This window comes from Balaenoptera borealis (assembly GCF_965194805.1).
Source record: "Balaenoptera borealis genome assembly, chromosome: 9".
Lineage (NCBI taxonomy): Eukaryota > Metazoa > Chordata > Mammalia > Artiodactyla > Balaenopteridae > Balaenoptera > Balaenoptera borealis.
Genome location: NC_138873.1, coordinates 34,574,971 through 34,602,853, shown reverse-complemented (window position 1 = coordinate 34,602,853; position 27,883 = coordinate 34,574,971). Strand labels below are relative to the sequence as shown.

At 33.4% G+C, this 27,883-nt stretch overlaps 1 protein-coding gene across 6 annotated transcripts in view; it reads right to left on the bottom strand.

The window, feature by feature from the left end:
* PTPRK (protein tyrosine phosphatase receptor type K) overlaps positions 1–27,883 on the bottom strand; it is a 546,316-nt gene that overhangs the window by 96,035 nt on the left and 422,398 nt on the right. For all 6 annotated transcript variants that reach the window (XM_082406089.1, XM_082406090.1, XM_082406087.1 and 3 more), the window contains exons 8-11: positions 19,370–19,672; positions 12,249–12,358; positions 11,008–11,209; positions 7,395–7,500 (exon numbers count right to left, since the gene is read on the bottom strand). In XM_082406089.1, the coding sequence (XP_082262215.1) occupies positions 7,395–7,500; positions 11,008–11,209; positions 12,249–12,358; positions 19,370–19,672 (721 nt within the window). The remainder of the gene's footprint in view (positions 1–7,394; positions 7,501–11,007; positions 11,210–12,248; positions 12,359–19,369; positions 19,673–27,883) is intronic.

Genomic DNA, 27,883 nt, shown 5'->3' with positions numbered 1-27,883 from the left:
ACCTTATATTCTTGCGCTAATGGGCAATAATAATAATTACCTATCCTTGTTAATCATTTAACCTAATCTTTAAAAATAAATTCCTTGTTAATTAGTCCATACCTCTAGAAAAATCCAGAACATCTGGTGAACATTCAGTCTTAACTAATTCTATTAAAATGACATAGGTTGTACATTCCAAATTCAGGAACTTCACACAAGACAGCTTGTCTCTTCAGATCTATTAAGAACAAAAGCAAACTGCCGATGTTGGAGGGGAGTAAAGGAAGAAAAGGTACGATCTGCTCTTTGGGAAAGATCTCATCGAACTTGAGATGGAGCCCCAAACTAAAAATTATAAAGTTCTTTTTAAAATAAATGATCTTACCTTCATTGTTCAATTTGTCTGAGTAGGTTGTTCTTTACCACATATTCCACATTTTTCTAAAGTTGTTTTTTCCCTGCTACTTTCTTATTTATCAATACAAATTAATTAAAGGACAGAAAATAAGGAATGGGAAATCAAATTAGAAGTGACTTGACTGATTACATGCAATGGGTCTGTGCTCTTTCATCCTTGTGGGGTCTAATTACCTAATGGTACTTAACTCTAGCAAGATCTAAATATTATTTGAGCTTAGTACTCTGGCAAATTTAAATATTCCAAAGCCACTGGATAGTTTTATTCACTCTACCTATATTTCATATTTCCCCATTCCTTTTAATTAATTTTTAAAATATTTCTACAATTAAGTTAAAATCAATATACTGGCATCATGAATCTTTACTTAATACTCAAAATATGATTTCTTTATGTCAAAAAACTAAAAATGATTTCACTATACTGTAATTTAGTTTGATTAAACATTGGTAGGTAGTCATTTTTAGTTTTTTAGGAGGCCAAATAATGACTTCTCATCATACAATTTCCCTTCAGTTATAAGACTGTAAAAAAAATATACACAGGGATTTTGCCATTAGCTCAAAGCAATTATATGATAGACATGGTAGATATTCTTCATTATTTAATGTTTAAAAATGTTGGAGATGAACTCAAAGTCACCTATAACAACCTACAATGGATTTTTTTTTTAACCCATTAGAAAGTATACCCTCTGTGATTCCGGTTTAAGTTTTCGCTTGTACAACTTCTAGGTGATATCAAATAACAAATTATACAATTGTATACTTCCTCATTTTTTATCTAAAATGTCCGCTTAAAGCTTCAGGAGAAAGTCCCTAGCTCCAATGTTTTACAGTTCCTCTCATCGATAGACTTCCCAAGATCTCATAACCACCATTGTTCCTACTGACTGCCCCAATGCCAACATTTTGATAATGCACAGAAGTAAAGGTTTAATGACCATTTTGGTGCACATCACATTTCCTGCTCTCCATTTCTTCACTCCTTAAACATACAATCCAGGTCTATCACAACTTTCCTATTTCTGTAAGAGGAACTATTAGTTCCTGAATCAACAAAGCTCAAAATGCTGGCATTAAGTTTAACCAATTTTATTTTTAATCATGTTCTAGCTCCCTTGCAATATACCATTTCTTTTCATCCCTATTGCTTCCATCATTAGGGAGGTATTTATAACTTAATGTTCATATTACTGGTCTAGTTTTCTTGCCTTCATTTTCTCCTTCAGGTAATCTAGGCACCCACCTACCTAACCATACATTCTGTCAATTATCTTTTGAGTATTCTCTGTATGCCATGAACTGTTCATGGAGAATGCAAAAGAGAATCATTTTGAACACTGCTGATATTTTCCTAAAACACCACTCTGGACATTAACTACTCTTCTCCAACACTCAGCTTTGTCAAAATTATGTGATGCTCTCCCATTATCAAAATCTATTCTCACTACACTGGGGTTAATATCTTACCACATCCTGGTATCTCCATCTTGCTCTCACTACCTCCTAATGTATATCATCCATCTCAAACTTGTATGACCATTGTTACCTAAACATACCAAATATACTGTCAAAGAGTTTCCTCCTTTCTCCTTTTCTAGCTTTTCTACTTCTGACATAAAGCCTTCTCTAACTAGTTCACTCAGTCTCCTAAAGCCAATGGAAGTAATTCTTGAGGTAGAGGTAACAAAAGGGTGAACTATGGGTAGAACTCAGTCATGTGGGATGCCTTTTCAATTTAGTCCTTAATCCACCCACAAATGATAATGCCACAGATGCACTGATAGGTACCATCAGTAGTATCCCTCAGGAATTCTGGGGTTGAGAAAAGGCCAAGAACCACTGTCTTATAATATTTATTGCTTTTATCACTACCATGCTATGTTACAAATATTATCTGGTATTATACTATTATAATAGTATCCATGCACCATTTTAAGTGCTGAGGTTACAATAATGAGCATAGTAGTAAAAGTCTCCCCTCTCATGAAACTTACATTTTACTAGGGAAATATAAAAAAATAAAAATAAATTTTTTAAAAAACTACACATATGTTGAAGAGGGGATAAAAACAATAAAGAAAAATAAATCAAGATGGGGCATAGGGAATGACAGGATGAAGAGTTCTATTTTATAAGCAGTGGTCAAGAAAGACCTATGTGCCCTTTAAGCAGAAACCTGAAGGAAGAGAAAGCTTCAGCTTTGCGGGTGCTTGTATTAGTTATCTCCTGCTGCATAACAAGTTATCCCCAAACTCTGTGGCTCAAAACAACAGGCATTTATTATCCCACAGTTTCTAGGGATCAGGAACTTGGGAGTGGCTCAGCTAGGGGTTCTGGCTCAGAGTTTCTCAAGGTCACAAAAGTTGTTGGCTGGGCTGAAGTCCTCTAAAGGCTGGAAAGAAGATTTAACACAAAGGGCACACCTCCTCATGGTTTCTGTTAGAAAAAAAAATTCTACCTACTATGATTCTATAGAATAAACATTAAGTTAAAATAACATCTATTCGATTTTATTTGGACCACATGACCTGTGTGCCCATAAAATGGGCCAAAAGGATTATTTCCATCTTTGTTTAAATTTCAAAGCACTTTTATCTGGAATTCAAGTAAGTTCTGTGTCATGACAGTGGCAAGAAAAATCAGATGCAACTATTTGATCTCTTTAAAATTCTCAGATGTAATGAAATATTCTGCAGATCTATGAGGACGGTAGTCCTAATGTTTCAAGCTGTGTATATGTGACCAACTGACCCAGGGAATAACTCCAACATACAAGTTTTGAACTCCAACTAAACTCAGTTCTATATTCTGATCCGTATTTCTGTTAAGCTAATACTGAGCATCAGACAATTTCTTTTCCTAATATAACTGTGGAAGAAATGATGGTTTTGATGGCATTTCATGACTATATCCTAGTTACCTATCTAAAAATATATGGTACTTAATATTTTAAAATGCAAGTTTAGGTTTTACCTACAAAATAAACATTTAGTTATACCCTAGAATAGATAGCTTCCTGCCAGCTTAAAATAGGTAGAGCTTATATTTGGAAAATGCTGTGATAAAACACACATTCATTATTACACCTTACAATAAACTGAGTTCACCAATGAGGAATTCTTCTCTGTGTTTTAGCAATATTCTGCTGCTATTTGAAAACATAGTTACATTGGATCAATCTTTTAATAAATGGGACATTCTACACATTCTAATTTATAATTATACCTACTCAGGTTAGAACTTGAGTTCATTTAAGAAGAATATAAAATGTTTCAGAAAAAAATAAATGATGCATTCTAGGGAACTGATTCCAAATGTGGGTAATATTCATTTTGAATCGTAGTAATGATTGTCAAGTGAGGACAGTTTTCAGGCTAGATCTCAAAAAGTTGGTAAGGAGATTCAAAGGTCTACTTAAGTCAACTTTCAACCTTTAGAATGATTATATATTCAAAAATTAATTTTGTCAAAGAACCACACTTGCCAGAACTACATTGCACAAGTTTTACGTTAGCATATGGACACCATCTTAATGAATACTGAAGAACAAAGTGGTTGGTGATACTGAGTTCTGCATTATTCAGAACAGGATTTTTCACTGGGGTGTACAATATTTTGTACACATCATGACACCTTAGAAAGAAAGCTGGGTTAAAGCATTGGTAAGATAGGCAAATATACAAAAATATTATATAATTTATAATATACCAAAGAACTCATTCCAAAGAGAGAGCACGCCTTTTGTTTGATTTGGGGTAGCAATCAAATAAAACAATAAAAATATTTGTTATTACTTAAAAACCTCAAAAAACCAATATCTTGAATTCTTAGATGACTTTTTGCTCTGTTATCACTTCTAGAATAAAAGCTACCATCATCTCTCACCCATAGTCTCCATTCTATCACTCCTCTCACCAAGCTTTATACACCCTACCACAGTAAAACCTTATATGGGAGGCACAGCCTCACCTGCATTTCCATTGCTTTCATTGTAGTGTGATCCAGTAGCTCTTCTCATTGAGACCATTGGGCCTTCAGGTCTGGTTTACCCTCAGTTCATTCTCCATGTTTCTACTCAGAGTGATCTTTCTATGAATATACAATTGCTCAAGATAGTTTCCACTTAAAATCCTTCTGTGGCCACCTTCAGTTTTTAGACGGACACTAAACAGCCTCTTGCTAGGGCTCTTGCTTATTTCTCCAATCTCAGCTCCTGTTACTTCTCCCACACACCCTTCCTTCTCAATGACCTGAACTACTTGCTGTTCTATCAATAGAACACGCTACACTATGTCACATATCCAGTCTTTCTCTTTGTGGTCGTTTGGAAAGCCCATTGTCCCTTTTCTTCTGAGCAACCTCTCCCCTCTCCTCCAAGTGACCCTTGGCTAAGCTCATTTCTACTTCTCCTTCAAAACTCAGCTCTAGTACCACATTTTCTAACTGCTGTCACTTCACTTATCATACTGCATTGTTACCATTCATTTATGAGTCTACCACCTCCACTTGAGGGTACATACTACATTTCCTTTCATGATTTCTATTCTAAGTATCCATCTCAGCTTCTGGCACATATTGAATGCTATTAAATCAATAAATTTATATGGAAACCATTGGTAATTTTAGCTTTTTTGATACAACTAAACTAAACTAAATGTACAAACTCTGCGTAACAAGGATTTCCTATGCGCTATAACAGAGGCTTTGGAAATTGGAGTTTGTTTGACATTAGGAAGACCAGAGGAGAAAGATTTATATTTCCACTGGAGTTGGAACAAACTGATGGTAAAATGCAGTCTGGCAGAGGCTAGTAGTACTGTAAAGTAGGGGAAGATAGAACCTAGTATTTAGGGCCTGTGATAGCAGACAAAGCTAACAAATGGATACTCTAAGGAGGTTTAGCTAGGTGGTAAACAGGTCTGGCTTTTATCCAGAGGGGAGGTGATGGGCCACAGACAAAGTGGAATGGCAACAAGCATTAGCAGAAAAGAGATTCTGATAGACTGACATAAATAAAAAAGAAATTGGGTAGAAAGTCAAATAGTTTCAAGAATCTGAAGGAAGTGATGAGGATCCAATCAAAGATTTGAAGTACCATAAATACAGTGATATGAAAATGGATTACATCAAATTGCGTCCTCATTTTCAAAGAAATTCGAGCATTGGACAAGATGAGCCTCAAGATCAGGCTCCAGTTACTGGTAGCAGTGTTGAAGGTAGGAATGTGGTCAGAGGAAGGAAGACAAGATTACCCGACTGGATGAGTCAAACAAGCAAAGGAGGCAGGGCTCATCTGAAGCCTAATAGCTTGACTAGACCAGTCTGGTCCTGCCACCGGCCCCCACCTATGGGTGATCCCAAGTAGCTGGGCAAGTCAGTTGGGAAACAGATTTTTTCTTGGTAGTAACATTCTTTTAAAAAACTTTTTATTTTAAAAAATATTTAATTATTTCTTCTTGTAGTATTCCTGGAAATTAGAAATTTTGTGGTAAGTAAATGTAAATAAAATCAAAGAAAGACTTTTGACTTAAAAACATGTTATCGATAATATACTCACTAATACAATAAAGTTTGTGAACACCAACTATGAGCAAAGGATTTACAAGGCTGCCGGCCCCTCTCATCGTCCATGACAAATCTGGGCAAAGGTTTGTGTTTTGTTGTGATCATTTTATCTTTGATTTACAATGCTTAGCACAGTGTCTGGCACAAAATTCATGGTCCGTTAATGTTTGTGTAATAATTTGATTAAATTAATAAAGAGGGTAATTTACATTATGTAGCACTATTGTGCAATAATAATAATATACTGTGTGTGCAGCTCACATTAAGTAAAGCTGAGTTCACTCAAATATCTAACTCTTAAAAGATAATTGCAAGTAACTGGTAGCTCATTAAACAGTAGCAGAACTGAACAACTATGAAGTAAATTTTATCACAGGTAGGAAAATGTGAATGACTCTGATTACTGGTCAATAGTAAACGATGTTGAATGCAGGCATTTTCTCTTTCTCCTTTGGATCAGCAATCAGACTCACTCACAGATCACTCATTCATGAATAGCAGTATGGACTTTGCATTTTCAAGTAGCCAGTGTTTCACAAGTGTTTATATTACAAATGTATCCAATCATCTCTTTTTCTCTGGTGTGGTATTACCGTGATTTTCAGCCAGACATGAGGTAAGAGTCTCCTTTATGGACTCAGGTTCTTTTATCAATTTTTTTTTAAATTAACAAAAATATTTCTTCCTTTCCAATGATATAGGATTATTTAAATGGTTAATATGTGCTCATAAGGTCAAATGTATTCATTTTACACATAGAACAAAGATTAATTTTATTTTTTAATGAATATGTAAACAACTTGATATAACTCAATTATGAAATACCTGCACTAATTTCTGTGCCTTGATTTATTTCTCAACAGAAGTATGAAAACAAAAGTATCCACAAAATCTACAAGTTTCAAATGGAAACTTGCCTAAGTTTTGGACAATCTGTCTAATTACAAACGCACAGGAATTAAAGTCGTTAGAATGATTTGACTCAATCCCTGAAAATAACATGGCTCATAATTTCTGCAAGATGAGGATAAGGTGGGAGATTTTAATACTGGATAGATAAAGTAAATGGCAAATTGAATTTTAATATTTACTGTGGAATTCCCGATAAGCAACAATTTAGGAATTATAGGTCACATAGGCTGCATTCATTTTAACTATTCTCCTTTTATTTCCTCAAAGCTTCCTATTTTTCAATCACTCATGAAATTATTCATAACAGATTTAATGCAATGGACAGGAGTTATTTTCTCATTCTATACCTGACAAATACCTTCGAAGCTCATATACCATAGATGCTAACAGAGGAAGGGAAATGAAATGGGACTAGAGAAAATAAAATCAAAGAGCAAAGCTGTTAAATGAAACAGCACAGAGAAGTGAATGGTTCAGTTCATGAATATCTCAAAATCCCCTCCCCCTCTTACCTGATAGGTGCACCTTTAGCCTGTGCTGGTCTCAACAATACAGTTATTGTGGTGGCAGTTTCATTGAGAGAGGCATCAACTCCTTCATAGTCAGGTAAAGTTGGAGCTGATAAATGATTAATGAGGAAAAAAAAGTTTCAATCAATGAATAGAAATATATCATAGTTCAAAATGAATAAATGATCCTCACTAAGGGAAAAATCAATACTTAATATCTAAACTGTACCTTAACATATGCCACTGAATGTTAACTCCAGGAACCTAAAGCAGCAGAAGATATGAAGCAAAGATTTGTTGTTGAAATTTAAATTATAATCTGGCAACATGTGACACACACTCCAAACATTTTGTGACGATGTTTTAGCTTTTAGTGTCCTGAGATCGTGAAATCAGCATTGATGGGATGGGAGGAAGGTGTTAACAGCATAGGCCTGGCTGCACCTGGAAATGTGGAGATAGAAATGGCAGGAACCTAGGTAAAGGGCTGCCTGGGAAAGGTGGTGCTGCTTATGACCTAATGGTTGTGGAATGACCCAGCATTAGCCTGGATTGCTTTCACCACTGTGGTCACAATAGAAATCTAGGAAGCATGTTGAATGGGAATGGGAACTTTAGCTGTTATTTACCATAAACTAGTGCATTAGTTGCCACATTCTTGAAAAGAAGAAACTTAAAAATTTTCAAAATATTTGACAATGCTTAAGGGTGAGAGGGCTTCCTAATCTTGAACTGGGTGAATAACTTCAAATGGCTTTTGATTCTTTCCATGCAGAAAGATGTTTAAGGGAGTATATGAACAGTGAAATGTATGCATTAACAGAAAAATTGAGAACAAATAGTATTTAATAAAAATTTTAGAGTATTTCATTCATTCATTCAACGTTTACTGAATATTTATTATGTGTCAAATTTTACGAGACATGCTATAAATATAAAAGCAAATGAAGTGTGGTTTCTGACATTTATAGAATTAAAAGTAGGGATTCACATTTATCAAGCGTGAGAGTCTTATAAAAAGCAAAAAAATTATAGCAAAATTTAGGTCACCAAAAGAGGGGACAGTTAATTAGCCAACACAGTGGTTCTCAAACTAGGGAGATCAGAAGCACCTGGAGGGCTTCTTAAAACACAGATCGCTGCCCCTCTCCCCTACAGTTTCTGATTCAGTGGGTCTGGGGAGGGGCCTGATAATGTACATTTCCAGGATATTTCCAGGTGATCTGGATGCTGGGGGACCACAGCTGTCTAAACTAGTTGATGCTGGGGGACCACACTTGTCTAAACTAGTGTTGGGGATTGGGAAGATGAAACAGAAGACTTCACTGTTTAGGCAATGCTTGAGCTGAATGTTAAAAGAAGAGTAAAAACTCATCAGAAAGAGAATGCATGGAATAATATTCCAGAGAGAGGAATCAGAATATCTGAAGATATCATCACGTGAAAGGACACAGAGTGTTCTAACAGCTACAATTAGTTTGCTATGCCTGGAACTTCGGATTCATGGGTAGGAGTGGAGGATGGGAGGGGCCATAAAATGAAGGGCCACAAATGCTAATCATGCAAGGATGTTTGGGCTTTATCATATTGGATATAATATACTTGATTTTGAAAAAAATTAAGGAAGAAATATATGTTGTACAAAGATGAATAGAAAAAAACACTGGAGCAAGGCAAGTCTAAAGGCAAGGATGCTGCTTAGAAAGATATGTCAATGATCTGCTCAAAATATGATCCAGATGGAAAGAAAGAAACAGTTTAGAAAGAGGTAAATTATCTCAGAGTTATTTACAAGTAGAATCAACAGATACTATATAGGCATAATATGTATATGAGTATAATTTTATATGGGTGTATAATATATATGTGTATTATACATACACACACACACATACACATACATGTAAACAATACTGCCAAGCATCATGCCTCCAATAACTTGATTTCACTTTAATTTAAGTTGCTTTTAAAATGCTGAAAGATAGAATTACTGGACTCAAGGGATAAAGAACAATATATTACCTTAAAAGTTCAAGTGAGCCTGAGAATCACACTAACCATAAATTTCATTAGCCTTAGCTTGATTACTATGTGTTCCCAAGATACAGTGATTGCAACCAAGTTTTAAAGTTCAAATCAAGTATCCATGTACGTAGGTTGCTTCAAGTGAAACTGCAGTTAAATAACTCAAAGAAAATGCTAGGTGGGTGTTCTGGTCTTTATAAGTTTTTTTACTCAATAAAAAAAAAAATTGTGTCTGGACCACAATAAATTTTGGCTCTCAATAATGTTCATTTGTTCAATGTTCTCAGTTTTATAAAGTTTATGTAAATTTTGTACATATCTCTGCTGAAGGATCTTATTTATAGCACTATTACTAATTCTAAAGGGTGGGAAATATGTTTTACTATATTATCATATCACCAAGTCATATTTTCTAGTAAAATAATTTCAATAAATATTTAAATTGATGATTTAGAATTGTTCCATCAAGAAAAGAATTGGCAATTTTAATACCTTGCTATTTTCTAACATAATGAATACTATTTTAAAATTCTTTTTTATTAGACTATTAAGATATATCAAATGCTATGCAAAAGGAACCATAACTCATATTGGAATAATTTTTTCCATGACATAAATTTTTAAAGTTTTATATTATATTCGAAATTTCCAAATAAAATTTTAGACTTAAAAAAAATTAGAGTATGTGGTTTCTTTCTGATTCAAATTATGTATTTTCAGAAGAATGGTAGAGATTTTTTAATGATGTATTATGATATACCACCAATATATGCTATGTAGAACTATAATAAAAATGAACATGAAGGAACAAAAAGACTTTACAAATTCAAAATTAGTATTTTAATATATTAAGTGGTTGACCCTTTAAAACATTTATTTTTCAAATTTAACTTTTCAGTTACATAAGTAACATATATCCGTTTTAGTAATCTTAAATAAATAAGATAAAATATTAATACACATACGCTGGGGTAGATACAGGGCATATTGCAAAGCTAATTCCTAGCAAACTGTGAAATTGTGAACATAACATAATGTGAAATTTAATTGTATTTGTTAATCAACCTAAAATTCTCCTGCACATTACCATTCTGAAATTTAGATGAATTTATGTGAGATCTCTAAGAGAAAGAACAGTTCATATTTATTTGTCATAAAATTATCAGAATGTCAGGGAAAAATGGAACAGAGAGACAAAGTATGTAGTACTGCAAGGATCTTCTACCATGCTTTTGATAAAATCCATTTACAGTAAAGATCAGATACCATTAATAATTACCAACTCCTCAAACGTATAATAGGTTTTTAATATGAACTTTCATAATGAACTTTTAAAAATTTCTAATTAAGATATAATATAGTCTTTAAAAATACCTTTGTCAATTAAAAATGACAGAGATTTTGAGATTTTGGGGGTTTGGACATATAACAAATAATAATCTGTATTCAGATAATTCTTTAAAGTGCCTTCAATCATGACTAATTATGTTAAAGATTCAATAAATGAGGTGAATTACACTCAGTGTATATGTGATTCTCTAGGACATGCTATTACAAACCAATTCTGTTTGCCCTGTATTCATTTGCATACCTGAGATATTGGTGGTCACATTGATGGCTGTGGCTGGCCCAAAGCCTTTGACTGTGCTGGCTCTTATGAAAAACTGGTAGGTGGTTCCAGGATGGAGATGCATGAAGACATGGTGTGTACTGTTCCATAAATTTGATACAGTCTGGGGAGGCCCAGCCACTGGAACTGCAGGATCAAATGATCTTATGCTGCTGTAACTGACCTGTTTTAAGAAATATATTTCCTATTACATATCCAATATAAGTCATAATACATTCTAAATAAACCCCCTTTAAGTAAGATAGCGTTCAAGGGCATCTGTGTGGAATGAATCACATTTTTTTCACTTCTTTTCCTTCTCTTTTTGATATGGTTATTTCACTGTCATTCTGTAGCTATTGTCTGTCTGTCTATTTATCTATTCATCCACAGATAAACCTAGAGTTATGTGACTGGATCAATATACATCTATTTTCTTCCATCAAAAGATAAATGAATATTCTTAAATATGAATATATATCTATATATAATCTTACAGACATATATAATATAATGCATATGAAACCCAGAAAGTCCCACCAAAACTGCATCAAGAAGAAATAGATAATTTGAACAGACCAATCACTAGAAGTGAAATAGAATAGTTTAATAAACTCTCTGCACACAAAACTCCCCATTCCTGTGATGTCCTCTGTTGCCAATAGAAAGTAAGTATTTTATGCTATAATCAATATTGACTACCCAGGAACAGAACTACACATTTGTGCAATTAAAATGATGCTTTCTTTTCTTCTTTTCAGGTTCTCATATTTAAAAATAAGGTAATGATTTATATTCAAAGTTGAGATGAAGCTCTGTAATAGTCAGGTTTATGATATATTTTGCTTTTTAGGTGTTTCTTCCCTACTCTGAAACAACTGACATTGAATGGCCTCTCCTAAATCATAGTATGAAATATGAGTTTCTTAATTTTATAAAAGTTTATTCTTTACAATCACCAGTAAGTCTGTTTGACAAGGCCCATCCTACTTCTCTAAAACAACAACATTTACTTAAGAATTTGAAAACTCTAGGTGCCATATAATATTTGTTTTGATGCTTAATTTTGGAATAAAGGAATTTATAAATTAAAACAGAGAAGAACTAACATTGATTTTAATCCCCAATTCTCACTTACTTCTTTTCCATTATTTTTCTCTAACATTTTCTTTTACTCTCCCCTTCAATCCATATTTCAATAAACTTCCTTATTTTCCCAGTACCTCATATTGAGTGATGATTCCATTTGGATCCAAAGGTTCTTTCCAGTTCAAGAAGATCTTATTTTCAAAGGATGTTCCTTGAAGAGAACTGACTGGTACAGGGCCAGGCACTACAAATAAATACATTTTTGGTTATAAGGATCCTTATATCAGAAACAGAAAAAGTAAACATATAAGCTAAACAGGTTAAAAGTAAATAAAATAAATAAAAATGTGTCCTTAAAAAGAAAATAAGCTGTATGGCAAGTTTTTAATACATGGGAATACATGGGAATTCAAAGTAAATCAATCTATAAGCTTCTAATGCAGATTATGTACAACTGCAAAGTTATTTTTATTCAGAAGAATATTCTATCACCTTAGAGAGCTGAATAAATTGTGTAGTCTAGTTTTCTCTGTTGTATACCTCTAATGACATGAAGATCTCATTTGTAATTCGTTTCAAGAACAGAGCTTTCCCTGAAAGATTTCCCTGAAAGATTTTTTGAAGATTATTATAAGCCCCTCAAGTGTCTCCATAAACAATGTTCATACAATAATAAATTATAATAATAATTAACACTCCTTAGACTCAAAAGCCAAACTATATAGTACTGAATTGAAATGTTCATTAACAGTCAATCTGACTTTTATAGCTGTATTTATTACATTTCTATAACTTAAAAAAAGAGCATTGATTATTACAATTTTTAAAAAACTCCTTAAGATGAATAGGTTTTAAAGTCATTGCTTCAGTCTTTCAAATGAAATTCCCTTTTTCAAAGCTAAGAATCCAACCATTTTATAACACTGGACTTGTTTAGAACTCAACTATCAACATAACTGGTTTTGAAGTGTCCCCAGGTATGACAAGATTTGAGAAACCATTCCAGTCCTTATTTGCAAATGTCATATAACCCAGTGGCAGCAATGAATGATGTGTCAGCTTCTATAGACAAAATACAAGATACGAGATACTTTTGTTATTGTGTATTTTCCTTGTATGTATTTTATTTAAATATTCAGTTGCTATTTATTTACATAAATATCCAGTTTCTTGTTCTCATAATGCTTAAAAATATATCCTATCCATCCTACTTTGCTTAAAAATATGCTTTCTCTTGAAAATATCAACCCAATATTGGGCAAATATGTTTTTTAATTAATATTTTTCCTTAATCTAACGTTTCAGTGAACTTTACACATGACATTATCTAGAAATGTAGTTTCAGAGTACACAGCAATTTTGTGAGGACTGAAATAAATTAAAAATCACTGGATCAAAGTAAATGCATTGCAATGTGGCCAGCAGCATCAAGAAATTCTGAATGGTATGTCAAAAGAGTAAGATTTATTTCAATCTACAAGCAGACGATGAATGATGTTATGACCTCTGGGAGAGCCAACATAATTTGGCATATTAATAATGAATTCATAAAGGAAAAAATCCACAGTAAACAGAAAAGATGCTAGGACTAAACTCCAGAAGATATATTCATGCATCTAACAGCTGAGGGCTTGGGGAAAAGTTAACCTAAGGCATCCACTCCCCTCGACCCCCAGGTCCACAGTATTGGCACAGGCTATGCAGTTATCGAGTCAGAGGGCCCGTGATGGCCCCTGTGTGTAATCTGTGGCATCTGCTGAGGCTACCATGGGCCTTGGTTTGTTTCCTAAGAGAGTACCTGTTGTTTCCATTCCACTCAAGTGACATAAGCTTACAATTGTAGTTAAGGGAAAGTATTTATTTGCCTCTCCACAACTCTCATAGAGGGTGGCTGTTGCGGGGAGGAGGAAGTAAAGCCCCAACTAGTGAGTAAATGTTTATTTGATGGTATTATAATTACTACCTGTGTTCACCAAACACGATTTGGTCAAAAAAATAATATGAAATGGCATGGATATGTTTCAAATTGTTCACAAATAAGGATAGTTTTTTTTAATTTATTTTTTTTAATTTTATTATTTGAAAGCTATAGATGGTATTTTATTTTATTCTATTTTATTCTATTATTTTATTCTATTTTATTTTATTTTTTGGCTGCACTGTACGGCATGCAGGATCTTAGTTCCCTGACCAGGGATCAAACCTGTGCCCTATGCATTGGAAGTGCAGAGTCTTAACCACTGGACTGCCAGGGAAGTCCCAAGGATAGTTTTAAATGTTTGTAAATTCTACATTGAGAGAAGGGTAGAAATGGAAAGTAGCCTTCCTGGAATTTGTGTATTTCTCTGCTCTTCTTATACATGTTCTACTTTGTCAACAGGATTCACTTCATATACTTATGGAAAAGTTTGTGGGAAAATTATAGCCAAGAAAGTTCCACACTACTGATCTTGCACTGAGACCAGTATAGTGAATGAGAAAAAGAATTACACTTAGGTGAACTACAAAACACACACATAAAACATGTGGAGGAAAGGGGTGAGGGCACAGACAAACTATATTCAATAATTTTCTACAGACAACCTGTATTCAATAATTTTCTATGTTTGAAGGAAGACAATTCTATATACAGACATCTATATGTACATATGATTTGTGTAAATACAACATGAAGTTACTAAGACCATCATCATGGCAGTCTTCATAGTGCAGGAAATGTCCTCTCACATTTCCACATCAACAACTTTTAATGGAGACAGAATGCTGACTTTTATTCCCCTGCTTGTAATTTATTTGAGAGCTGTTTCAGCTAAATTTTTTTTTTTTTGCACATAAAAAAGTCCCTTATAACTCTCAAAGTGGAAGAGAGGAAAATGAAATGTGGGTGGGGCAAGATTACATTAAATAAGCTTTACAGCCTTTAAAATATAATAAATGTACATTTAAAAATAGCTTTGTATTAGTCAAAAAATGTCCCCAAACCAGGCTTTTCTGCTGAGCTAACTTCACAATATTGATTTTTATGATTGCTAGAATAAAAAATGAAAACAAAATCTCTTACACAAAATTCTACCCGTGCATTAAAAAATACATGCAATAAATTAAATATAAATTCTACCTTAGGGTTCTGGTGGGAAATCATTCTAGCTTTGCTCTCATGGTTTATGGATGTACCCAGAATTCTTTTCATGAAATTATATTCTTTTATTAGATGGCTGATAATTTATTATTTTTCTATGTATATAGGGCAGCAATAATTTAGCAAGACTGACTTAATTAGATCATCGTAATCCATCGATCTTCCAACAATAGATTATGATTTAGATATTCTGTCACCCCCCCCAATTCAGGAACATTAAGACACATCAAGTACTCTATGTAGAAACTGGAGTTTATAATGAGCAGATTTGGAGCCTGAATTAATTGCAAATACTTCATAGAAAGCTTGTACTTCAATCATTTAGTCTTATATATAAAGCAAAAAATTTAAAAACCCTTACAGTAGAAGGAATTACTTTGTGACTGTACTACCATGAAATAATAACATGCACTTCAATATCATTACAAACAATAAAAAATTCTTCAAAACAGAGGTTAAAATAAAACATAAGTAAGAAATATTATTGAAATTAGACCAAATAGTTAATGCCATTTTACTTTTACAAAACTATTTCTAGATGAAATAAATAACACAGTCATGAGTTTGATCAATTTTAGGACCTAATTTAAATTTCCATGGCAATTCACTTCCTGATTAGTAATCTAGTCGTATGTGTATCCAAAAATACATTAAAAAATTTAATGCAGTATGAAAAAAGATTATATAAGCCTGACTGCATTCTTTGGTTTGTGGAAAGAAAAGCAGACTAAAAACTCATACTAAAGAATACCATCAAAATGAATTATATTGTTAGAGAATGATTGACTGAAGAACTACAAAACTCACATAACTGAGACTAACATTACCAATTAATAAATCATGTTTTTTCATATATATGGAATCTAAAAAAAAAAAAAAAGGTTCTGAAGAACCTAGGGGCAGGACAGGAATAAAGATGCAGTTGTAGAGAATGGACTTGAGGACACGGGGATGCGGAATGGTAAGCTGGGACGAAGTGAGAGTGGCATGGACTTATATATACTACCAAATGTAAAACAGATAGCTAGTGGTAAGCTGCCGCATAGCACAGAGAGATCAGCTCGGTGCTTTGTGACCACCTAGAGGGGTGGGATAGGGAGGGTGGGAGGGAAACGCAAGAGGGAGGAGATATGGGGAGATATATATCTGATTCACTTTGTTATAAAGCAGAAACTAACACACCATTGTAAAGCAGTTATACTCCAATAATGATAAAAAAAAAGAAATCTTTTTTTTTTCAATTTTAAGTGCAGGCAATAAAACGTGAGTACATTCTTATTACTAAAATCACGGATTATAAAATGTATAGTGTACAATGAACAAATGGGACCTAATCAAACTTAAAAGCTTTTGTACAGCAAAGGAAACCATCAACAAAACTAAAAGACAACCTGCAGAATGGGAGAAAATATTTGCAAACAATGTGACCGACAAGGGGTTAATACCCAAATATACAAACTGCTTGTACAACTGAATGTCAAAAAAACCCAAACAACCCAATCAAAAAATGGGCAGAAAACCTAAATAGACATTTTTCCAAAGAAGACATACATATGGGCAACAGGCACAGGAAAAGATGGTCAATAACCTAATCCTTAAAGAAATGCAAATCAAACCCACAATGACGTATCACCTCACAGTGGTCAGAATGGCCATCATCAAAAAGTCTGCAAATAATAAATGCTGGAGAGGGTGTGGAGAAAAGGGAATATCCGCACACTGTTGGCTGGAATGTAAACTGGTGCAGCCACTATGGAGAACAGTATGGAGGTTCCTTAAAAAACTACAAATAGAGCTACCATATGATCCAGCAATCCCACTTCTGGGTATATATCCAGAAAAGACAAAAACTCTAATAATTCAAAACGATACATGCACTCCAATGTTCATAGCAGCACTATTTACAATAGTCAAGACATGGAAACAACCCAAGTACCCATAAACAGACAATTGGCTTAAAAAGATGTGGTATATATATACACAATGAAATATTACTCAGTCATAAAAAAGAATGAAATGTTGCCATTTGCAGCAACATGGATGGATCTAGAGAATCCTACACTTAGTGATCTAAGTCAGACAGACACATACTATATGGTATCACTTACATGTGGAACCTAAAAACAATGCAAATGAATCTATATACAAAACAGAAACAGACTTACAGACACAGAAAACAAACTCATGGTTACCAAAGGGGAGATGGAGGGAGGGAGGGATAAAGTAGGAGTATGGGATTAATGGATATGAACTACTATACATAAAATAGATAAGCAACAAGTATTTACTGTATAGCACAGGGAATTAAATTCAAGATCTTGAAATAAACTATAATGGAATATAATCTGAAAAAAAAAAAAAACTGAATCACTTTGCTGTGCACCTGAAACTAACACAATTTATAAATCAACTATACTTAAAAATGTCTAGTATAATATAGACATAATATTTATCCCACTTTATAAAATGAGATAGAGATTTTTCAGAGCTTTTGAATCCATGCTTAGACTTCCCATTTTGATACTCTACGTATGAAACAACTACACTCAACCACTGTTTCTTTCATAAGCATGTGTTGTGTGTGTGTTGTGTATGTGTGGGGGGCAGGGGGGGTAATACGAGTGTTTGTGTGTTTATGTATAAAAGCAGGGTTTGTTCTTTAAAATGTTATTAATGCTTTGATTAAGTGCAAGTTCAAACATGATAGCTGAGGTGACTGTTTTATTGTCTCAAAGATGACAAAAATACATTTATCATGAATAAGTCTTAGGTTTATTCTTTGAAATTTTATGAATATGCATAATTTTAGGACAATACTGTTTCCTTGAAAGTCTGAGCTAAATGAGGTTAAAAGGCTCTCACTTCCCTTTATTACAACAAAAACAGCAGAATAATCCAAGATCATTTCCATTTTTCAGAGCGAGAAAGCTTGAAGTAATAAGGAGAATTTCTAGAAAATATGGAATATTGACCCATTTTATGGCAATCTCATACTTGGTAGGCATCAAAATATACATCTGAGCCTAAAGTTCAGAACTCGAGGGAAATTGGGAACACTTGGGTATCATATACATCCTGTTTTCTGAAACCCAAATAAAAATGTAGATGGAACCTTAGACATAATCTAATTTAACCTTTTCATATAGAGTTGAGAAATAGAGAACTAGAGGGGTGAAAGGATTTGCTAAGGTTACAGAGTTATTAGAGCCAGGACTGAAAGCTCATGATTCCTGACTCCCAGTTCGGTTTTGCCTCAATTCACTATATAGCACACTTTTTTCCCCCTGCACGCTTTCATTCATAAAAGGAAATATTGCAAATGAAATGTCTTACATTGGAAGAATACAGTGTTATTATTAGATTATCATTTTTATATATTTTTGTCTAGGATACATTTTTTTAAAATCAGAAAATGTATTCAAATTCACATTAATGACATACTATAGTATGTGTGTGTAACTTATAATATTAATATAACTGTTTCTTCCTATTATTCAATAATTTAGAAGTAATACACATAGAAATTGGGCAAGTTATAATTCAATTACTTGGGTGGTAAAAAGATGGATAAAAGATGATAGCTTGCCAATATCTGATAAGGACCTTTATTTAGACTTAAACATATAAACTTTGACCTTCTTTTATATTTATAATTACATAAAACTATCTAAAAATGAATAGAATAGGTAAACAATGCTGCTTTCAAATCTAAAGGAAATGAAAGCTATTACTATTGATCTGTAAAATGCAAAAAACTAAATTTTTAACTAAGTGCATTTCACCAATAGGTAATCGATGTAGTGCCACAAATGGTGAAAATTATTTTTGAACATTTGATAAAAACTTTATTTAGACTTTTAGTGTAGTTGCTACTTTTCTAATATTGTATAAAAATGGAAAACAATAAAGGAATAGTTCATTTAGTATTTGATGCTACCCTGAAGAATATTAAGTTTTTTGTTAAAAGCAAACCGTTTCCAAAGTTAACCCTGTTAAAAGTATTTAGCAGATTTCAGAATCCAATTCAATTTTGGGGACTCTAGACAAAACTGTAAGCAAGTACATAATTCTTGTCATATAATTCCCCCCTTTAAAAATAAGGAAGTATGAACATACCATCTTCATCAGTTTGAATAATCGTCTCTTCACTCTCCTTCCTGCCTTCTGGATTGGTTAGGATCATCTTGAGGCTGACGTTTGTATAAGGTGGCAGATGGTTCACAACATGCTGAGGGGCTTTGGGGTCCATGTCCAAACAGTCTGCCTTGCTCTCATTGTGACCATGGAAGTAATGGTAGCAAATAGTGACATTAAAAGTGTGGCAACGAGTGATGTTGTAACCCAGGGATTCCCAGTCCACAGCAATGCGTCTTGCCTGTATCTCAGCAATCTTTAAAGTCTTTGGGGTTCGCATAGGTTCTGAAAAATAAATCAAAGACACAGATAGCTGTCAACTTTACCATGAATAATCTTGAAAAAATTTAACACTGACCATGACATAGCATGTGTAAACCTAGGAAAATCTGGAAGTCATCGTTCATTCTCATTTTCTTTATTACTCATGATCTTATTCTTAAAGGTTTCTGTCAGGGCTATGATTTACCAATGGGAAGAGAAATGGGAAGTAAAATGTCCACAATCCATAGTACTCAGGAACATGGCAGAAAAATAGAAACCTGAAAATGTAGCCACAATGCTTTTATAGTTGTTTCTGTTGTTACTGCCCTATTCCCCATCTTTCTTTGGTCATTATTGAGCAAGTGAATTAGCTAATACATCATAATGGATAAGAGTCAACATGTTCTGCTCTCTGATTTGTCATGTCACCAAGCTATGCTGTATACTAATTAGTCTAATCGTAACACTAAACTACCATTTACAAAAATGATGCAGATATTAACATTTATTATTTCAGTAATGATGTTGTTCATCAAAGCAGAAAAATATCTGAGAAAAATTGCAAGAACACATGTGGATATTCACATTGTCATCTATCCTTCTTGATCTCTTTTTGTCTTTCTCTAGGAAATGCTCAGGTTTGACAATCCATTCAGTGTCACCGAAACCAAACTGGGAAGTGAATTTCCATTCAACTGGAAAATGCTGGCAGAACTAAACACTCTGAAGACTGGAATCCATCCATCACTGCTTCCCAAGTGTATACTTTTCTCATGCAAGACTAACTTTAATCATCTAACTTAATCAAAATAATTACCCTATGAAAGTCATGGCCGTGGCAAAGTCTACAGAGTAAACAAACCAATACACAGCAAAACTTTAATACATTGATTTGACAAAGAGATTAAAGTCACGGTCAAGGTTGAGGCCTTGTTGGTGCCTCCATTAACTCACTAGGGATTGTTAGTGCTCATGAAAAATAGAAATCAGTAGGGAAAAAGTGAAGAAAAATAAGTAATACAAAAAGTCCAATATGGGTGTTTTTATAAATTTTCATTTTTGAGATTAAAATCTTAGTTGTGTAAAAATAATCAGCATGGCACACAGATGGCAAACCCAAATTGGGATTCCAGTTCAATATATTTAATGTGCAATCTGAAATACACTCTGGTGGCCATTTAATTTAAAACCTCAAAACTATAAAAACACACATATATATATCCAAATTAATCTTTGGTAGAATCCAAAGTTTAGGTTTTAAATTCTGTCTGATCTTCTGATTGTTTACAATATCCAGTCCCCCTATTTTACCACTTTTGTTTCAGTGTTAAGTAGGCTGGAAGAAAGATGTGGTTTTTTAATCATTTTAAAAAATCTCTTTATATGTCTAGCGCTATGTTTTCATTTTCCCTGCCAGGCACAAGAGTGAGATGATGACATTTTCCTTTCCGTCTAGTTAGACTAAAAACACAGTCTTTGGCATCACTGCCCACAAACTGGCTAGGCACTTATAGGTAGGATCATCCAAAAACTTCCCAGATAAATTGTGACTTTGCTGCCTGTTAGGTAGCAATCAGATACAACTGAGTGGCCACATTGCAGTTAGTCCATACGTTGTTCTAAAAGTGTCTAGATTGAGAAATTTCTCCAGAAAATACCTGATGCATATGAATGCAAATATCCCATACAGCAATAAAAGAAAACACCAATAAATATTTATTCCTCTGTTTTAATTTTTTTAGGTCTAGTAGTCATATACCTGTTTTCATACACCCTTCATTTTGAATCTGACATCTTATTCCTTTATAAACTTCTCTTTTTCCAAGTGATCCTTCTCTTTCATACATCTTTTCATTTTATACCACTATTCAATTTGCACTTACCCTGCATTCTAATACAACTTTAAAAGACTAAGAAAAGCATAAAGAAATTGAAGAAGACACAAATGAAAGATATTCAGCACTCATGGATTTGAAAAATCAATATTGTTAAAATGGCCATACTACTGAAAGCAATCTACAGATTCAATGCAATCCCTATCAAAATTCCAATGGCATTTTTTCGAAGAAATAAAACAAATAATCCTAAAATTTGTATGAAACCACAAAAAAACCCCAAATAGCCAAAGTAATCTTGAGAAAAAAGAACAAAGCTGGAGGCGTCACGCTCTCTGATTTCAAACTATATTACAAAGTTAAAATAATTAAAACGATATGATATTTGTACTAAAACAGACGCATAGATGAATGGACAGAATAGAGAGCCCAGAAATAAATGCACACATATCTGGTCAATTAACTTATGACAAAGGAGTCAAGAATATACAATGGGGAAAGAACTATCTCTTCATTAAATGGTGTTGGGAAAACTGGACAGTCATATGCAAAAGAGTGAAACACAACCACTGTCTTACAACATATACAAAAATTAGCTCAAAATGGATTAAAGACCTGAAACCATAAAACTCCCCCCCCCCCAAAAAAAAAAAGGTGGTAAGCTCCTTGACACAGGTCTAGGGCATGATTTTTTTGAATCTGACACCAAAAGCAAAGGCAACAAAAGCAAAAATAAATAAGTGGGACTACATCATACTAAAAAGCTTCTGCACAGCAATGGAAACCATCAACAAAATGAAAAGGTAACCTACTGAATGGAAGAAAATATTTGCAAATCATATATCTGATAAGTAGTTAATATCCAAAATATATAAAGAACTCCTACAACTCAATAGCAAAAAAACCCAAACAAGCTGATTAAAAAATGGGCACAAGATCCAAATAGACATTTTCCCAAAGAAGACACACAGATGGTCAACAGGTACATGAAAAGATGTTCAACATCAGTAATCATCAGGGAAATGCAAACCAAAAGTACAAGATATTGCCTCACACCTCTCAAAATGGCTGTCATCAAAAAGACAAGAAATAACAAGTGTTGGTGAGGATGTGGAGAAAAGGGATCCCTTGTGCACTGTTGGGAATATAAATTGGTGCAGCCACTACGGAAAACAGTATTAAGGTTCCTCAATTAAAAACAGAACTACCATATGATTCAGCAATTCCACTTTGGGGTATTTATCTGCAGAAAATAAAAACACTAACTGAAAAGATATATGCACCCCCATGTTCACTGAAGCACTATTTACAAGGAAACAACACAAGTGTCCATCAAGGGATGAATGAGTAAAGAAGATGTGTTTACATATACATATCTATGCATATCTATGCATATATGCATATATACCATGGAATATTATTAAGCCATGAAAAAGAGCGAAATCTTGACATTTGCAACAACATGGATAGACTTTCAGGGTATTATGCTAAATGAAATAAATCAGACAGAGAAAGACAATACCATATAATCTCTCTTATGTGTGGGGTCTTAAAAACAAAAACAAAAAATAACCAAAATAACAAGATCATAGATCAGTTAGAGAGAACAGATTGGCAGTTGCCAGAAGCAGGGGATGAGAGGTCAGAGAAATAAGTAAAGGGGGTATAATGTATTAAAAAATTAAATGAAATAAAATTTTTAAAAGAATCTGTTTTACAGATGTATGACACAACTTCATTGGTAGGAGTGGAGGAAAATTTTACCTTAGTAACTTTGGCAATGATTAGAAACTACAAGACCAATAAAACCCCTAAAAACAGAACAAAAAACAACAAAAAAAGTGGATATTCATAGGAATGGCTTAAAGTTTACACATGACTTTAGTCATCACAGAGGGACCGTATTTCTGAACAGCAAATTTGGAGGCCTCTTTTAAAAAAAAGAAATAAAAAAAAGTGTACACACGAATGTGAAAAAAAGTGGAAACGCAAAATGGTAAAGAAAAAAAACCTACTTAACACTTCATGGACTAAAAGCCTCTACAATTTGCCTGTCAAATTACTGACTACATATTTACATTTTCTCCCAAACTAATAATAAAATAATTTTAAAAATTAATTTCTCTATTTATAAAGTTAAATAATTATAAAAATAAATAGAAATTTTCTTCTCCTAACTAATCTCATTATATCCAATTTCTTTTGCCTTTCGGCTTCCTTCATTCAACCCTTTTATGGAGCACTGAAAATAGGGAATGTATGTGCTATTCAATTTCTGCTCAGCTGCTGCAGCTAGCTGACTGCCTATTAGAACTGCCTGACATTCTGAATAGCCCTAGAGCAAGTCAAAGTTTGGAGGAACTTGGGGTTTCTCTAGGCTCGGAAGAGCCAGAAGAGATGTAAATGTGTGCATACTGAGGGACTCGCTGTCAAAAGCAGAAGGAACTCACTACCCCCACTCTTTTTATTCTCGTATTTGAAATTAAAATAAAAAAAGTAAAATAAAAGCATACCCAGACACTGTGAAGGACACAATAGCTCCACATCCTCAATTATTCATTTTTAAGAGTTGGCAAAAGATATATTTATTATGTATTGGTAGTATGTAAAAAAAATACATAGAGTTCACTTTGAGTGAGAATTCTGTTTTGGTGTATTTAAATGCTGCTAACTTTGACACTAATATAAATTAGATTTTAAAACTCTAATTTAAAATCTGGAAAAGGTAGCTTTAGAAATCCTATACATATGTGCATAAACCACAATCATAATATCAGTTGCCAACACTTTATTAACTGGTAAAAAAAACAAAGATTTGTGAAAAGAAATAGCTTTTTAATAGGCAAAGAATCTTTCTACGAGGTCAATATGGTATTTAAAATCTATATTTTTCACAATGGCTTGAAGAAATGCTGCAAAATGAATTGTTATTACTAAAATAGTGACTTAAAATATAATCTTACTGCCACCTAGGGCAATATTCAGAAACCAACATACAACAAAGTAAACACACACACACACGTACGCAGAAACACATCTAAAGTCAAAATTCAATTATTTTGAGCTCTAAGGCATCTGCAGTAATTCAGAGGAAGTCACTGTCTAATTACACTTATTTAATTGACATGTGCTTTATTTTTTTCCAGTTTTTATTGAGGTTGGATAGTCTCAGCTATATTTACATATATGTTATAATCATATATATGTATTCATGCATGTACATCTATGTATATATTCACATATACATATATAAGCACATACACATACATACACACATACAATAGGCACTCTGCTACGCAACACCTCTGAAGTCTGTTAGCTCTGACATGGGCTGACAACCACATATACATAGATTTTTTAAAATCAGTATATAAATAGCAGGGACTTGAGACTGTTCTACTACTATGAAATCCATTCAAAGAAAATTCTATCAGAGAATTTGACAAGAAAATTACCTAAATTCCTCACCCTGATCCATTAGTCTTGTGCCTCACCAATAATTATGTTGTATTTCTGAGATATGAATGCATAAGTAAAAATTTATACTTTTAAAATTGGAATAATTAACTTTTGTAGAATAAACGGAAGTAGAAAGATATTGCTCAGGACTCACTATGTTATATAAAGCTGGGCATAAGTGCTGTTTTAAGGATTAAATAATTTAAATAAATGACCTAGTACAGTGAATGGCACATAGAGGCATCACAGTAAACAGTATTTATATAACAACATAGGTCACCACAATGATGATAAAACAATGGGGATCACATTCATCAATGCACTACTTGTCAAGTGGTTTGAATTTTACTAAATGTTCTTTCTTCTTCCCAATTTTTTACTTTCCATTTTCAAATTTTTGTTAGGTATTCCATACATGTGTTTATAAAACAGTTCTCTTTCCTTCTCTCTCATTTTGATTTTCTAGTAAAAGGAAATTTGGGAGAGAAACAAGGAATTGGAAAAAGTTGTGGGGCAAAATTCTGGCAGAAACTTGGGAATAAATATAGCAAGGGAGTGACCTTCATGCAGCAAAGGATCATACTAAAATATTTTGAACAAGTAATCCATCTATTGTGAAAAAAAATAGATTGCCTATTATATAAAGTGTATGATACCAGACACTGTGGAGGATTCTAAAGTGAATAAAACAATAATAGACCTCAAGGAGCTTAATATTTATTTAGTAAAGATGATAAACTAAGAAAAAAAATTAAAACAGTATGATATAAATGGTATATGAATGGAATAAAATACTATAGGAATTCAAGAGAGAGAAACAACTTCCACCTGTCAAATGGAAGAGATATTTGCATTTGGTCTCCATGGGTAAGGCAAGAAGATCTATAGACATAGTTTGGATAAATAATAAAAATGCAGAGGAAACAAGATGAATAAATATGAACACAATTGGAAAAAATATGTAATCCCATTTGGTTGCTGTACAAGTTATCTAATAGGAGATTATATAGGAAAAATTGGTTGGGAAAAGATTGGAAAAACTTTGGATGTCATGATAAGAGGTAACTTGATCTAAGAGCCAATGGAAAGTAACTGAGCAGGAAATTAACACAATTAATTAACTACTTTAGAAAAATTAATTTGGAGGTTTTGTCAAGTGTGCAGACACTGGAAGTGGAAAAATCCAAAGATTGCAATGTGTTAGGGGAGAATAAGGTGCCAAGAAGGAGTGTGACTTCAGTAGACAATGGTTTTCTTTATTTTTCTGCCAAAAGTTGATCAGCCAGGTTTACTAACTTTTCCCATTCCATTTTTCCTTTTATTGTTCACCTATTTCCTAGTTGTTACAGTGAGAAAAGCCACATGAAATCAAGAAGAAATAAAAAGAAATAGCAGAAAAGTTACATATCAAATCTATGACCAGTAATATACAATTAGCAGATAAATAAAGAAATAACATATCACTGCCCTTACTTAAATTCTAAACAGATCGAGCATGGAATTTATGCTTGTAATAGTTTTTGTGTCAAATATTTAACACAACTTGATAGGATAAAATGAAGAACTACTTAATAATTCTCTGAAGATTAAGAAAAATTAAGGCAACATGAGTAGACAGGACCTGTTGACTTTGAGTCACCTCTCAACAGCAAGATGATTTAATAAGTGGTTCTAGATAACAGATAAAAGGAAATTCAATTTTGGGTATTTGTTAAACAACACATGACATGACAGGTCAATATCCAGATCCTTCTCTAGTGATAATCTCTGGTTACTCTGAAAGAGTTGTGAAAACAAAAGCTTTAGCAGCTACAAGAGAATTGAGGGCAGGGATCACATTTCCCCAGAATCAGTTTTTAATGATAAAACTTATTATCCAGCTGTCAGTCAGAGAGAAATAGAAGATGTCCCAAAGCTCATGCCAAGAAGAAAAGGAAGATGTTGTCAAAGATGTCACAAACTAAGAACACTGAAGCATGACAGGGAGCATCGTGCTTCTGGCTGCCTTTTCATCAGAAACCTTAGAAGCTGACTGCAAAGCACAATTTCCATTCCATTTATCAAAACAAACACAAGGAAAGTGAACTTCCTGACTGTTAGAGAAAATATTTGTTGGTGTAAAATAAAAAATAATTGAGATGAAATTTCTGAACAAAGTTGAATTTTTTTTTTTTTTTTAAAAAAGGAAGAAAACATTGGCATACCTTGGGGGAGGAAAAAACTGAAATGCTTTGGAAGACATTGTCTTTACTTTTCTCTATTGATGCTTTGTATTTTTATTCTTTTCCTCATGGTAATGACTGAGGATAATCAAGGTTTTACACTGCACATCTTTTCAGTCTTACAGCATCATTAGTCTTGCCAAAAAGATTTCATCTCTGCTCCCACGGGTCAAATTGAGTTAATGATAAGTTGGTGAGATGACTTGATTAGTACTGTAATATGAGGGAGCCTCAGGTCCAGGAATAACCACAAACCAGCTGTCAGCTCTTTTGGCTTTCTGGCTGTGTTGCTGAAATGACATGTTTGCCCTCAGGGGATATAGAATGACAGGGGGTGCATGGCTCACTCAGCTCTCCTGCAGAGTCACAGAAATATTTACCCAGTACCTTCAGAACGATACTAAGCACATTATCAAATTAAACCAAAATATGTCATCTTCACTGCTCTCAAGAGTCTGACTGAAGTTCATCAGATAATTCTAATAACATTTGCATACTCTCTACAATAGTGCTAAGGAAATTGTTTGATTTTCACAAGAACTTACTACCAAAGTGACGTGGAAAAAAAAGACAAAAATAACTATTTTTCCAATAGATAAATCCTACTGAATGTCTTATTAAACCTAATTCTCAAAACATGGGGAGTTGAAAATTTGGGGGCTCTTTAATGTTTTTTGCTTAAATTTTTATCTAATAATATCAGACTGTGTTGGAAG